The sequence below is a fragment of the Mesoplodon densirostris genome, chromosome 5 (assembly GCF_025265405.1).
Source record: "Mesoplodon densirostris isolate mMesDen1 chromosome 5, mMesDen1 primary haplotype, whole genome shotgun sequence".
Classification (NCBI taxonomy): domain Eukaryota; kingdom Metazoa; phylum Chordata; class Mammalia; order Artiodactyla; family Ziphiidae; genus Mesoplodon; species Mesoplodon densirostris.
The window spans coordinates 81,125,193-81,141,584 of NC_082665.1; the positions used below are offsets into that span (position 1 = coordinate 81,125,193).

General features: G+C 38.7%; 1 protein-coding gene across 5 annotated transcripts in view; it reads left to right on the forward strand.

Moving 5' to 3' along the window:
* The window catches only part of KCNAB1 (potassium voltage-gated channel subfamily A regulatory beta subunit 1), a 415,500-nt gene that overhangs the window by 351,055 nt on the left and 48,053 nt on the right, over nucleotides 1–16,392 (forward strand). For 3 of the 5 annotated variants that reach the window (XM_060099973.1, XM_060099974.1, XM_060099976.1), the window contains exon 8: nucleotides 6,128–6,214. The exons of the other annotated variants lie outside the window; for them this stretch is intronic. In XM_060099973.1, coding sequence (XP_059955956.1) covers nucleotides 6,128–6,214 — 87 coding nt within the window. The remainder of the gene's footprint in view (nucleotides 1–6,127; nucleotides 6,215–16,392) is intronic. 5 annotated transcript variants of the gene reach the window in all.

Genomic DNA, 16,392 nt, shown 5'->3' on the forward strand with positions numbered 1-16,392 from the left:
AGGTATCTGGGCTTTGAAATCAGAAAAACATTGGTTCAAGTTCCAACTCTTGTCATTTATGAGCTGGGGGACTTTGTGCAAGTTACTTAACCTCACTCATCCTGATCTCCTGGACTCTGAGATGGGCTATCAATATCCTACCTCACAAGGCTACTATTCAGGGATTGAACTTAGATTGTTCACATTGAGCACAGTGTCTGTCATATAATAAGCACTTAATAAATGTTATTTTTGTCATCATCACCATCATCATCGTTCTTAATAGTGTAACTACCAGTCTTCTTCCTATGGATAAGGACACTAAGTAAGTAATATTCTGAGGCTGCCACAATGAATGACCACATTCTAGCTCTTGAGAAAGCTTGCAAATTCCTTACCCAAACAAAATCCCTCCTCAGGTCATAGTATCCAATTTGACATTGTACAATCAAACCCAGCCTGCCTCCCCAAACTGTTACCATTCCTGCTCTAGCATTTGCCCCATGACTTGTGTCATCTACCACAAAGTTTGTCAAACAGAAAAAATCCAAGTCTTTGGCTTGTGTACCAAGCTGAACAAACATGGCAGGAGTGTGCTGCCTAGAAAGTTCTTGTTTTTCTTTTCTTTTCTTTTTGATCTTATTGATTCAAAAAGAGATTCAGAAATTGATTTACACTAGCTATCAACATAGAAATAGAAAAATTGATGAGAAAAAGAATGGAGAAGTTGTGCTACTGTGCTTTTCACTGAATCTCTATTGCTTTAATATTTACCAGTGTGTATTCATAATTTCAGAACTCTCCTTTTTAAGTCAGTTTTCTTCAAGCCACATACAACTCAATAGAAATAAAATTCTCTCCCCTTTTAAATGTCAGAAATCCTCTTGGGAACTAATCTCTCAGGATGGATAAAGCAGTTCAGCTGAAATTCAAATTGACCCAGATTCAAGCTAACACAAAATTTCAAACTTTTGAGGTTGAAGAAGAATTGGGATCAATTATTATGTTGTTACTGTTGGTGGTATTTTGCAGTTTATAGTTTCAGCCAAAGACAAAAATACTTATGACTGCAAGAGAGTCAGCTCAAAGGATATTTCTAGGCAGGCTGAAATTAGGGAATTGAGCAAATTTTACAGAAAAAAAGAAGGGACATGAGATTTCTAGACCCAGAATAAATTTTGAAAAAGTTTACAGATCATTATCCTCAGGTTTCATTGGATTGGTACTTGGCCTGTGATGAGGATGACCTTATTCAACATTGGAGTTTCATATGCACATTAAATTTGAGAAGCACTGTTAAAGAATGAGACAGAAGTCCAATTCATGTAGAGTTCAGGCCACTTGTGTGCTGGGTGACCTTGGCCACCTGAGTTAGTTTTTAGAGTGTAAAATTAGCCTGATTGGGGCATAATGCAATTTTGAAAAAAGTCATATGAAAGACCTTTTCAGCGAGCCCAAAGTCCTTGACTTAGATCCAGCTAGAAACAACATTCTTCTTAGATTCATAAGGAGGGAGTAGAAATTTCACTAATAGGTTTATTATATTCATTTGGGAATCACAAGATCCTCTCAGGCTCTGAAAGTCTATTTATCCATTCAGCCATTCCACAAACATTCATTAAACCCAAATTTGTGCCAGTGTTAAAATTTAGCAGATCAAAGTTCTTTAGTATCTAACATGAAAGAATGGAAATAGTTTGGTAAGTCAAATTGTAAGCTTAAGTAACTTGTTTCTATGCTTTTATAGGCAAAAGCTGTGTTTAAGTCTGTATTTGCCTTTCAGGTAAACAACAGTTTTGTTATGTGTTCAATACACAAACCCACTGTCCTTGTTTTAGGAGGAGGAGAGGAAAATAATCTGAGAAAGCTCTGCTTGAAACTTTTTAATGAATGGCAAATATTAAACCCTCCTATCTGAACTTTTTAAAAAAAGAGACAATTGATGATTTTTCAATTAAAGAATAAATTTCTTAACAAATGGATTCACCACAGGATTCCTTCCCAGTGCACCACATTCATGATAAACTGAACTCACTCACCCAAAACAATCATGTTTCATAATGGGAGGTGTAGCCAGTTATATTATTCTAACGCAGGGCAGTCTTTATAAAAAGAAGCATGTCTCAAATCATGACTGAAAGGTCTGCTGAGAAGAAGCTGGAAAATTATATTGGGAAGCAGTGTACATTATTTAAGGCAACATTTTTTTTCTAGCCTGATCGGAAAACAAATATGCCATAGGGGTAGAAGATGATGACACAGCATATTTGAAGAGAACATTGCAGAATTTCCAAAGTACTTGTGGCCTTGTTTCTACAGAGTTAAATCTGCAACAATGAACACATGTTCCACCTCTAACCCTGCCAAACTGCTTAACATCTGGAATGAACATATTCCTTTAGACGCCTATGAAATAGGCTTAAATTGAATCAATTTTTACCTTACAAACAATAGAGTTTCTGTTACACTTCAGAACCTAAAAGAGAGATTAACTTAGATTTCTTTTTACTATAGTCACTTGAAAGCTATTTTCTTTACATAATTTATTCTCCTGTGGACTTTTGAGGACTTGCCAGTTAACATCTAGACATCTCCTCAAGAGGAGGGAACGTTTCTCCTGCTTCTCCTGTCTTCACTCCCACAGACACTGGGTTAGCGCCAAGGGACAGACTAATGTCAAAAGTGCCTTCAGCAAGTACATTCACTGCACGGGATCACTTACCTCCTTAGGTCATGATTAGCCATTCGGATGCCCCTCTGGAGCCAAGGTTAATGCATTTTTGCACATCTACTTAAACTTAAAAACAATACTTGGCCCCAAGCCAATGCTCAACAAACATTTGCTAAGTAGAGGTAGAATATGACTATTTGTTTATTGGAGATAAACCCTAAATAGCTCTCAAGGAGACACTTGTTAGCATGTGTTTATGTTGTTACAGATTAAAGCATCCAAATACAAAAAGCCAGGACTACCTGATTTGTTTTGTAGTCACATGAAAGATCAAAACAGAAAGACCATCCAGCTCCATTTGTCTGTGGACAGATAAGTCTACTAAGGTCCAAAGAGGCTAAGAGACTGGCAAAGTCATTGAAGCCAGTGCGCTTTAGTACCCTGGATCCCAAGGCCTGTGCCCCACCTGCATGAAGACCTCTCCTCTGAATGCCAGACTGGTCCATCCAGCTGTCAAGAGCTCCGTGGGGTTGACTGATGTGCTGCTCAGACCCATCATGGCTCCCACCACCACCACCAATCTGCTTCTCCCATGACTTTCTCATTTACTAACAGTCACTTAACTTCTCAGGCCAAAAGTCTAAGAGTCCTCCTCGATACCTCTACCTCCACACTCTATATTCAGCACACCAAGAGTCCTCTTATTTCCACCTATACAACTTGTCCCGAGTTTGAACACTTCTCATCAACTCTGTCCAAGCGTTGTCTACTACAGTGACCTCCTCACTGGTCTCCCCTCCCTGCTGTCACTCTTGCCCCTGAAGGTCATTGTCAGCAGGCCAAGTGATCAGTTCAGAACGCAAATCTGATAGCATCGTTTCCCCAACTTAACTCCATTTCTTTACCTCCCAGCCCCTCACCAATGTCTTTCCATCTCACATAGAGTAAAATCCAAAATTCATGCCATGGATTACAAGACTTTATGTGATTGAGATTTTCAAAGTGAGCAGTGTCTCTTAGGTGCACAACCTCCTTTTACTCCACTTCAGAGTCAGAGTAGAGACCTGGTGGATCACTGATAGGATGCAACACATCATTTCTTATATTCTCACATGAATACTCTTGAATCTTGGCCTAAATATCAAGAAAAAAGGCTTTCCAGAGAAAGAATCGAGAGATGAGGAATGACTGAATACAATGAGACTGTCATTCTATCAAATCCATGTCATTATTTATGGATGCATACTATTACCTTGAACTATGAACCTATGCCAATAGATGCTCTCAGTATGTACTGTTTGCTCCCTGGAGAAAAATACCATGTCCATGCATCTTTAAGCCCCCAGAGCCCAGCACAGTTTCAGACCAAATTGGAACTCAGTGCTTGCTTATGGCATGGAAGAGGAAAGGACTTATGTTGTGACTGATCACACTGCATTCCAACAGGTCAGAGTTAGTCATAGCTCCTTCTAATTTCTCTCAGCCCACACTGAGCTGTTCAGAAGAGCACAGAGGGAGAGTGCCATCATCAGAAAGGAGGACACTTTGTTTCCAGTGCCAGGCATGGGCCAGAACTGTCACTAAATGTCTCTCTTTAAAACCAGGAGGTCCAGTGAAAATCTTTGGCATCTAGTCTTTGGCACTGTTCATCCTGAGTCTTTCCAGATGTGAGCGCCACTGTTATAACTACCACACTTCTATAGACTGTTGCACTTACCAAGTGCTTGCCAACTGATTTTATTTGCTGTCTGGAGCAGCGATTCTGAAGGTTGTAAGTATTGTTATCTCCACTACAGGTTAGAGAACTGAGTCACACACAAAAAGGTCAAATAACCCAAGTGGGATCACATGCTAGAGTACAGATTTCCAACCCTTCAGACCTTGGGATACCCTATTATTGTTTGCTTAATTATCTTTTCCTCTCCTTACCTCCTCCATACACACAGCTGCTTCCAAAGGTGGCTCATATCATAGTGCTTTTTAAGCTGAATTTAATTTCAAGATGCCCATTGAGATAGCTGGTAATACCCCGAGCCTGAAAGTCACTGGTTTTTTAAGAACAGGCATTAGACCTTACAACACCTGTCTGCCCTAATCTCTTCATCAGTGCTTCTTTTAACAAGCTACCATCACAGACAATCCTTTCTCAATTAATGAAAAAACATTTCCGGAACTGTATTCAAGCACTCCATCTTCCTGTCAGACAAGTAATTGTGGCTGGCTGATAAGCCAGTTCGAAAAATCAAATTTAAATGAGCCAAATTTAAATTTATAAGAGCCTCATTTAACATGCAATTAATTTTATGCCTATAATAAAAAGAAAAAAACCCTCAGTCTTCCTGTGGAATTAAATAGGCTGATAAGGAAATGCTGTGTGCCTCATAGAAATGAGATAAAATAATTCTTGAACACTGTCATCCTTTTGGTTGCATAATACTATATACAATATGTTCTGTCTCAGGGAAGTATTAATTGTACCGAAATTAAATATTTTTTGTGCATAATCATAGGAATGTGACTCAGTGGTTAGGGTTGAGACATAGATTATTGGCTCCAGATTTTTTTTTTTTTAAGCTCTCACTCTCTCCTTTATATTACCCCTTAAATCTTTAGGGCTTCTAGTGTTTTTGTTTCTTCTCAAAAGAATGGGGAATAATAGAAACGGTAGGGCTCAACTATATTTAAGGTTCTTCGAACTATTGTTTTAATTAGTAAAATGTTGAGCAAAGCATTTGCCAACCCTTTTATTCCTATTAAAACCCATGTGTACATTAAGATAGGGTTATCAGTCACTTATTTATGACTTACACCATTTTAATGTTTTTTTTTTTTTTTTTTTCTTTTTTGCGGTATGCGGGCCTCTCACTGTCGTGGCCTCCCCCGCTGCGGAGCACAGGCTCCGGACGCGCAGGCCCAGCGGCCATGGCTCACGGGCCCAGCCGCTCCGCGGCATATGGGATCCTCCCAGATCGGGGCACGAACCCGTATCCCCTGCATCGGCAGGCGGACTCTCAACCACTGCGCCACCAGGGAGGCCCATTTTAATGTTTTTGATATGCAATAAATATATCTCCATCCCATTATAAGCCCATTAAATAATTCAAAACATGACATTAACTTGCATTTTTCAAGAAGAAAGAAGTTAAACTCAGGCTGCTTTTTATTCTAAACTTTGCTTCTAGACACAGCCACACAGGAGCCACCGTGAAAAGTCATTACCAAGTGTGGATTTCCGGTGGAGCACTAATACCATTGAGAAAGTTCTAAGGCTTTTCTTTGTTGGGGACAACGTCAGCCCTTGATATATTTTTAAAAGGTTCTAGGGGCCAATGAACACATCACAGTATTCAATGTCTTTTTTGAAACTAATCCAATGCTTTTTCTTTTTTAAAGTAAATTCTTGAAGGAAACCAAGCTTCAACTATTTCTAATAGTGCTCATATTTAGATTTTTTGAGGTTTTCCTGCTTGTTCCCAGGACTGAAGGGCTCCCTCCAGAGGCTGCAGCTTGAGTATGTGGATGTAGTCTTCGCAAATCGACCAGACAGTAACACCCCCATGGAAGGTGAGTGAAGAAATTTAATAAAAGACGCTAGAGTTATTGATTCTAGCTTGACGACTTATTCCACTCACAGTAGGAAATGAAATATATTCAGACTGATTTGACTGAATGTGAAAAATAAAAACCTTTCCAGTTGATGTCTTTCAGCCTCAATATTTACCCACAAAGTCAGTGCTCCACATCTTGCATCTTCATTAATTTTTAAGCAGTTGCAGGCACTGGGAGTGTGGCTCCTACCATTACAGTGCTCGCTTTCTCCAGGTTCGTTTCACTTCTGTGATTTTATCAACTAAAACAATAAACGTAATTGGAAGGGGAGTTTATAACCCAGCCATCATTATTTTGGAGTGAGTTCTCTGAGGGTCTTCTTACTTTATAATGACTCTAGGTCAGATTAGTCTCCAATCTGTGGTGATAAGTGCTGAGTGCTACCATGAGCAGAGGCTTTACAGGAGCAACTACTTGAAAATGTGACTCTTTGTTGCAATCTGGTTTTTGATTCTCAAGGAGCTGCAATATTTTATCCCCATTGTGTTAACAACTGTTTAAAGACAATTTAAGTATCTCCCTGTGGAAGCTTTCAGAATGTTCCTAAAACCAGATTTTCTTCAATCTGCATTTATTTACGGAAACTACCTAGGATGATTGAAGATAGTTTAGGAGGAAAATTTTAAAAGAAGGTTCTAGTTAATTGAGATTTATAATCATATGGATTATCATATACCTGAGGTGAATGAGAATGAAGATATTTGGGAAAAAGAAGGAAAAAAGTAATGTTTTGGTTATTTGAGGTTTACTATATGACATGGATTTTACAAATTTTTAAAGAATTAGAATACTTGACAAAAAATTACACTAAGGTAAATTTAGTTTTGATGATTCAAAAGGTAGTTCAGGATCTTGTGATAAATCAGGTTCTGTAAAGGTTTGTTCTTGCTAGAGGGTTATAGAAGTTATGGAAGTTATAAATGATTGCAGTATATATAAATATTTCTGTAGGCTGCATTTCTGAAAATAAAAGTTGTGGAACCTATTTTCCTTGCTATTTATGTCTTTCTCAACCACAGAGAAATGGTTAAAATATATATTTATATATCTAATTTTCTCCTAGAGTTTTCTGCTTTTTTTGATTTGAGTAAATTAGGAGTTTATTATAAAGCAATATCAGTGTTGGAAATTCATAATAAGAAATTATCCATGGAAATGACATAAAATGCATATTTTTCTAAAAGCAAAGAATAGGTGTTTTATAAAGCAAACCATAAACATTTTATTAGTGTAAGAAGTGCTTATTGCAAGGATAATATGATGTCACACTATTCTCAATGCCACATTAAAACAGAGCACTGAAGCTATCGCGTGAGCACAATTGTCAAGTAAAATGCCATTCAGTGGCGGCTGTGAAAGACTGAAATTGCTTCCCATTTTAAGTGCCTAGTGACTGTTTTCCTCTTTGGAAAAATGTCCTTTGCAATTATGCTATGTACAGGAAAGAAGAACATCTGGGATTTTTCAGCATCTTTTTTTTTGGGGCTCATTTTCCCCATTCTACCACTATCTTTAATCTGAGGGATATAATATAGAAGTCTCTAAAACAGAAAACATTATAATTTGCATTATATACCTACAGAAGGAGAAAATTCTCAGTTAGGAGCCAAACTATGTGATACTGATAAGATAATGGTATCTCTTATATAAAGACTAATTATGTGTTGACATTTATCAGAAGGGAGCTTCAAAACATAGAAAACAAAAACCAGATTGCTACCTGATAGAATGTATAACTGCAGCATTAACCAGTCTCCACTGGAATCAGAGAATATTTACATTTTCTCTGAGTTTCTTACAAAAAATACCACAAAGCAGAATAAGAAGCTGGTTTTTTGGGGGTTTTGGGGGAGTTTTTTGCGGTACGCGGGCCTCTCACTGTTGTGGCCTCTCCCGTTGCGGAGCACAGGCTCCAGACACGCAGGCTCAGCGGCCATGGCTCACGGGCCCAGCCGCTCCATGGCATGTGGGATCTTCCCGGACCGGGGCACGAACCCGTGTCCCCTGCATCGGCAGGCGGACTCCCAACCACTGCGCCACCAGGGAAGCCCAGGAAGCTGTTTTATCATGAGTCATTGTCCAAGTTCAGAAGTCTAATGAAGGGTGTCAAATAGAGATTTGTACTTGTTGATAAGGTCAAGAAACATGGCATTTCAAAGCTCTGCAGCAACCAACCTCCTTATGCTGGAATGTAGCCTGCTCTCTCCCACCCCCAGCAAAGGGAGATCCACTCCTGGCTGGCAAATAAGACTCTGAGGCTTATTCCTCTGGGATGACTTAGCAGGTTCACACTACAGGCAAGTCCCCATGTAGGACTTATTCCAGATTGAAATAGTTTCCCTGTGATGTCTCCCTAGCTTTGCAGAAAATGTGTATCCTCAAACAATATACTTATTTGTTCCAAGGTGAACCAGATGGGAGGGCCAGTTTGGTATTAGTCTCTAGAAACTCATTCTCTACATTTAGTCTTTCCTTCTTTACTGTAACAGAGGAAAGGACTGATCTGGGCAACAGAGAGAAGAAGAAATAGGAAATAAGAAAAAAAATAAGAAAAAGACAGGGATTTCCAGGTAGCCTTGTGTGCATTTTCTCTTCTACAAATGAAAAAAAAAAAAAAAAAGGTGTGTAAGCTATGTCTGGATTCCATGTTGTTATTAAGTTTCATTTTTGCAATGATTTTGTGAATCATATATGTGGGTATGTGAGTGAGAGTTGTACCTGTACAATGGGGTCTACCTTAGGAACGCTATTAGGGTTTCTAAAAACAATAGAAAAGTAAATGTTACATATAATCAAAATTACCCTTGAAAACCCTATAGTAATGACTTGTTTGTCAATGTTACTCTATAGCCTTTAATTACTCAATTTCTTCTCCAAATATAGTGACAAAACCATCACTAGATACTTTCCCAGACACCTTTTTATTTTTGGTAACGGCCTTAATATCATTCACATACTTTTCTTACTTTAGCAACTCACATTGGCAATTTTAGGCTCAACTGCATCCATTTCTGTCTAATATAAGCGATGGAACAGTGGTTGCCAAGTGCATATTGCTGAATTTTCCTATATTAAATCTACATATGTTGGCACTGTTCTTTGTATGTGTGCCTCACAGTACACCCTTAGCATTTGTAGATAACCTTTATTGGTTTCAACCATTCCCGTCAATTCCATGGACCCACAACACACCCTAACTTATGATTTTGCCAAGGCACCTATATTAAACCCTGGGGAACTAATGAGAGAACTTAGCCCAGCTTTCTAAGACTCATTTTAAACAACTTTGATTTAAATTTATTAAAATGCCAACCCCATCCTCTTGATTCGCACCATGAAAGGATGTTAATTGGGAACACTTCTAGAATAAACCAACGTGAGTTTCATCCAGTTTCTACATATCACATGACGACAAATTGAGCCAGAAAGAGATTAGCAGTAGTATCTTCATAATATTGGCATCATGTATCAAATTAGTTGTTGCCTTCCCTCCTTCCTTAGAAAGCCACTAGACAAAAAGTGAGTCCTTTCAAAAGAATGGCCGTAAATTCCCAAAGTGCAACCAATGGAGAAGGGGGTGAGACTGCCTTTGTAATCTACAACCCTGTGGAATGCAATTAGACATTTTACAGCTATGGGAAGATGTTCCTGACAACAGAGGGGAACTTGTATACTTTTTCCTCTGTCCTTCTTGTTTATTTTTTCTGGTTCACCTAGTATTAAGTCATTTTTCTTTCACAGCACCTGCCATGCCATCTGTCTCTGCTATAATATCTGGCGTTGATGGCATGTTTTCCAATTCCAGAACAAAGCAGTCCCATGTCCCATTTCTTCTTTCTTATACTTCTGTGTTCTTCCCAGTAGAGTCACTGACAGTTCCTTGAGCTCCATGATACTCACATTCTTAAGTCTCTCACTTCCATAAATCCCCAAAGTATATTTCAAAATCTTCTCTTAAGCTCATTAGTCAAGAGAAAGTTCATTCCAACATGAATCATGTTGGACATGGATAGACACAGCATTTGTGTGTCTGAGGACCTGCACTAGGAGTTTTTGGTGTGGTTTTCTGTCATTCACAAGTGCTAGGCTAACTTCTCCATCCATACTCTTCTCATTGATCCAGAGAAGAAATAACTGAGCATGATTGTGGGCATGAAAGGAGGCTATAAATCATGTACCACTTGTGAATAGTAGAAAAAAGAGGGGACCCATTTTAGTTTAAGTAGCTTTTTTAAAAAGGAAAGAAGAAAGGCCACTAAATTCATTGATCTGAGAATATGATGATTTTAAAATTAAATTACATTTTAATTAAATTTTAATTTAAAAAAATTTGGAATTGAGTCCTCTTTTATTTATTTAGAATTTTTTGCCAAAACTAGTTAATCTCGCAAACTCCCTGAGTCATTAGATATTATTCTCAATCTAATTACAGTTCAAATTATTTATTTTTTTCCTGCTAGTAGGTCAATGCAGACATAAAACAACCCAGATGTCTTATTTCAAATAAGAGAGACAAGATCAAAGTTAGCTTCACTTAATTCCCATAACATCATCATGTCAAACAACCTATTCCAAAAGAATTTCCTTCCTTCTAAGCCATCTTTTTACTGTCCACATATGCCAGCAGGAATCTACAGATATTCAGGAATCTAGGACATCCAATGACAGCTCAGGAAATACCAGAGAGTGGCAAACATTACAGGATCCCAAATTTTCTACACTTTCTCAATTCCAGAACACTGGACCTGGATATTTAACATCCAAAGTAAAGTTTTCAGAACAAAAATGTAATGACCCCCAAGCCTAGAAATATTGTCTAACCACCATGGATCATCCCTTCTGCCTTTGTATTTTATTGACTTCCCTGAAAGACACCCTCAATTTGTCCCCTCCAAAAAAACATAATAGGAAGAAATCTTCTGCACATAGGCTATAACAGTCTGTTCCATAGAAATATTTTGAAAGCCACATATGTATTTTCAATTTTCTATTACTTACATTTAAAAAGTAAAAAGAAACAGGTGAGATTAATTGTAAAAATATATTTTAATTTAAGCCAATATATAAAAAATTATCATTTCAACATGTAATCAGTATAAAAATTACTGAGGAGATATTTTACATTACTTTTTTTCATACTAGTCTTTGAAATCTGTTATGTATTTCACACTTATAGCACATCTTAATTTGGGCCAGCCACATTTCAAGTGCTCAATAACCACATGTGGCTAGTGGCTACTATTTGATCACTTAGGTCTATAAACTCTAGTTCAAGTCTAGCAGAGCACCAGACACATACTGGGGGCTCAATAAGTATTTATTGTGTGGATGGATGGATGGATAGATGGATGATTAGATGGATGAGTGAACAAGTTGTTTGATTGAATGAATGAAGCTCTAAAGTTAAATAGATCCACCATCACCTTCTCTACTTGAAAACCTATTTCGGTTTCCTAACATCTATGAACATTCTGGTACCTGATCTGGTTCAGCATATTTTAGGGTGATATTAAGAAGGATAGGTTGCTGGCAAAAGGCGCCGGGACACTCTTACATCCTGTTTCTCCTCATCTGCCTTAACAGCAGCATCCAGATGCCAGATCTCTCTCCAGAAATCTGGCTGATATCTAAATGAGCAGAAATGAATGGAGGCATGATTCTTTTGCAGTTCAGTTGCCCCTGAGGATTACTATATCAAATATTAAAATTATCTAACCCATTTCATTTATGACCCTGGCCAGGATGCTCTGAGGGCCTCTGGTGTTCATCAGATCAATCTAACCTCCTGGCTTGAAAGGCTAGGACAGCTGAGTTTTCAAGAAATTAATTTGGAGAAAGTGATTTTCATATTTAAGAGGATGAGCCAAACCCTACCAAGCCCATGGCAAAAAAAAAAAAAAAAAAAATTGTGTTCCAACTTTACTAAATCAGTTTTATTTCCATTTTAACTGTGAATTCACCAAACATTTCACTGCTACTTTAGACATATTCAGCTGATATTTTATCCGTTACAAAACACCAAGTCATGCTGTTAAAAAAGAAATTAATTTCATTCGTTCTAAGAAATAACATGGGGGGATGGTTGAGTTCACTTTGTGTTCTTTCAGTCTCTGGTGTGGTTTTTTAGAAAAATCTCATGTTTCTGTCATCGTGGGCCTCCTTCTCATTAGGACAATATTTCTATAAAATGGACTGGGAGGGCATCAGATAGACACAGCTTTAAATCCTGGCTTTGCTACCTATTAGACTATATGCCTAGGGCAAGTTTCTATCCTCACTGAGGCTCAGTCTCCTCCCCTGAAATGGAGGTAACATATAAAGTGGCTTCTGAAGTAGTTAGCAGTGTGGGTACAGCACCTCACTCACAGCAGGGGAAGAAACAGAAGCCTCATTTCTAGAACGCCCCGCACAACACACATACACATAAAACTCCCTTCTCTCTGGGTCTCTCTCAAAGTTAAGCATAGGAGATGACTAAGACCCTAAAATTATGTGATGAAAATCAAATGAAGGTGGCCAAGCTTCAGGGTTAGCCAGGGTCTGTGGTGAGGCCATGTAGAATCAAGGTACACAGTTGGCAATGGAATTTTCTTCTAACTCACATTTTTCTCCTTGAAATTTTGTTCTGAAATTCTCCATGCCCTTTAAAATTATGTAATTACAGATTTTCCAGGGTTAATCTATTTAGTCAAAAAGTAATCTTAAGCCTGTGATTTTATTTTCAAAAGTGTATCTAGAAAAAAACTCAATAATAAGATTCACTCATTCATTCAATTGATATTTTTTGAATATCTGCACCAGCAGACAGAAGGTGCCTGGGTCAATAGCACACTTACTCTATTGGAAAGACTCAGGGACAAATCCACCTAGCCATTAACTGTAGTTCACCAGTTAGTCTGATGTGCAGATATGGACTCTTTGCATTTCTTGCATAGAGGATTTTTGAAGCCAAAATGGGGTCACCAGTGGGTGACTAATTTAAGACCACACTTGACAATAAAAATTATACAAAAAAAAAGACTTTGAGTCCTCATATGGTTCATGTATATTTAGTGTATCTTTTTTCTTTAAATTTATTTTATTTTTGGCTGCGTTGGGTCTTCGTTGCTGCACGCGGGCTTTCTCTAGTTGCAGCGAGCGGGAGCTACTCTTCATTGCAGTGAGCAGGCATCTCACCACGGTGGCTTTTCTTGTTGCAGAGCGCGGGCTCTAGGCGCACAGGCTTCAGTAGTTGTGGCATGCGGGCTCAGTAGTTGTGGCTCGCGGGCTCTAGAGCTCAGGCTCAGTAGTTGTACAGCATGGGCTTAGTTGCTCCGTGGCATGTGGGATCTTCCTGGACCAGGGCTCGAACCCATGTCCCCTGCATTGGCAGGCAGATTCTTAACCACTGTGCCACCAGGGAAGCCCTATTTATTGTATCTTGAATGATTTGTGTTTCATGTCATAGGCGTAAGGATGCATTGTGAATATCATTGTGAATATCATCACCCTTCCCTCAATGCTCAGTACACACATTTTCTACTTTGTCTATGGCTACCGTGACTCAGAGCTTACTAATCCACTTACTCTTACTATTATGTGAACTCACACATTATGTGAATTCTGCCTGTTTCACAAGCTTCTTGTTTCTCTAGCCAGTTTCATTTATCCTCCTTATTCACTTCTCTCACTTTCTTGAGCAAAACTGAATAATCTTAAGTAACACAGCAAAGGCACATTACAGAGTTCACCACCCTTACTTGTTGGCATGCTGCCTCAGATTTGCAGGGTCAACTTCTAGGGCCATTGGAAAAGTTTCCAGAGTTTGGAGCACGGATCACTCTGATATGTATCTAACAGGAACAGAGCCCTGGTCAACAATTTTCATTTTCCAGCTAGATTCCATAGAGAGAATAGGAGTTTTAGAACATACTGAGAAGTAAAGTTTGCCAAGGCTGAAGAAAATATGTGATGAGCTGGCTTTAGATGAAACAATATTCCCGATAATAATTTGTAAACATTTACGGGTATATTTTGTGCCTTCTATGGAAGCCAAAGATTCCTAACCTCGTTTCATAAAATCCTTTTGGAAGGGAGGATCCTGGTAATATTCTATGCAATTTACCTACTTCCTCTGTTCTCTCTCCCTTTTTTCCCTTTCTTCACATCTTCAGTCAACAGTGAAGGCAGAAGGGATACAACTGCTATCACTAGTAACACACAAAAGGAGAAACAACGTGGGCCACGTGTCTGGAGGCCCACTGTACCTCCTCACCACAAATTTGTGGTCTTCACCAAGCTCAGAAAGGGTGTTGTGTTTTTTTTCTCCTTAAGTTGTTTTTAATCAAGAAAAAAGAGAGAGAGAACAGAGACGGCTTCTGCTCACCCCAGGTGTCAGGTGGAAACAGAATTGCTTAGTATTCTGGGGCTGTGGGTTTGTGACTCATGTGAGCTTCCTTCTCTGTGAGTTCTCTCTCTGAAAGTAGCTGAAGTTGTGACAGTATTCACCTCCATATTCTGAGGGGATGTCAGCTCAATCTCAGGGGAATTCATCTCTTTAAGTTCCTCATTGTGCTGTAGCTGATCTGCGGTGACATGGGGAGACTAACATTATCCAGCTCTCCAGCCCGGACAGGTGGGGCTGTGGGTTTTAGCTGTCTGTCAAAGCAGCGTCTCGCTCAGGGTTTACTAGTATGTGGATTCAGTGGGCTGAGCAGAGCCACCTGTGGCATGGCTAATCTGGAATTCTCAGACAGTGGGGATAAACAAATACCCTTAAGACTCTGTCTCACTGTCTGTAAAAAATGAAGTAATGAAAGGCTCAATGGCTTTTTAAAGCCCTCCTGGATGCTGAATATGTGTAATGAAAAAATACAGGATCTGCAATCAGAGGACGAGGGTTCTAGTCTTAGGTGTGTGAACTTGCTTGAGTTGCTCAGTTACTGCTGCTCCGTTTTTCATTTGGAAAATGGGAAGAATAGAAACAGTGCCTGGTCTCTCTATTTCCAAGATTGTTGTGACAATAATGTGAGATAAGTGGAAACGTTTGATTCGTAATGCCCTGCGCAAATATTTTGAGATTGTGATTGTTACGAGTGTGTGTGTGTGTGTGTATATATAATACATATATTAAGGTGTCATAACTGAAGTTTCAACCAGGCATGGAGACACAGCTGAAAATTGGTGAATTTCAAAGAGAGGTGTCAAATCTTCATTTGTATATAGTAAGTATCCTACATATGAACGAATTCTGTTCCAAGAGTGCGTTTGTATGTCCAATTTGTTCATAAGTCCGACAAAGTTAGCCTAGGTACCCAACTAACGCAATCACCTGTATAGTACTGTACTGTAATAGGTTTATAATACTTTTCACACAAATAGTACATAGAAAACAAACAAACACAAAAAATAAATAAAACAGTTTTAATCTTACAGTACAGTACCTTGAAAAGTACAGTAGTACCAGCTACATCACCGCTGCTTTTACGCTTGCTTCTGGACATCCTGGGCTTGAAATAAAGATACTGTACTACTGTACTCTATACAGTACTGTACAGTAAAGTACACAAAAGCACAACCCCTTGTAGAGGATGCACGCATGTGACAGTGTACGCCAGACACGTGAACTAACTTAGGTGATTGGACATGCGAACGCACGTTCCCATCTTTGAAAGTTTGCACCTTGCAGGTGCATATGTAGGGGACTTACTGTACTTGTAAAGGAAAAGGGCCAGAGCTGGCTCTGTGTCTCTTTCTTCCCCTGATATTTTATTATGAGAAATTTAAAACCTACAGAAAAGTTAAAGAAATAAACAGCCAACGCTCTTTACCTAGATTTACCAAATTGTGCTATATTTTGTCTCTATTTTGCCCTCTCTTATTCTCTTGCACTGTGACCTTTCACCCATAAATACTTTCTTCTCTCTCTCCTGAGATGCAGCATTCTTCTACAAAAGCATCATGCACTCATCACACTCAAGAACTTTAACGTTGATACACCACTGTTATCTGCACAAGCCATACTAAAATTTCCTAAAATGTCCTTTTTAGGATTCTGTTGTTATTGTTGTTTGAGAGGGAGATGAGTCTGTGTTTGAATTAAGAGCCCCACATTACATTTAGTAGTAATGTTTTTTTAATCTCTTATAGTCTAA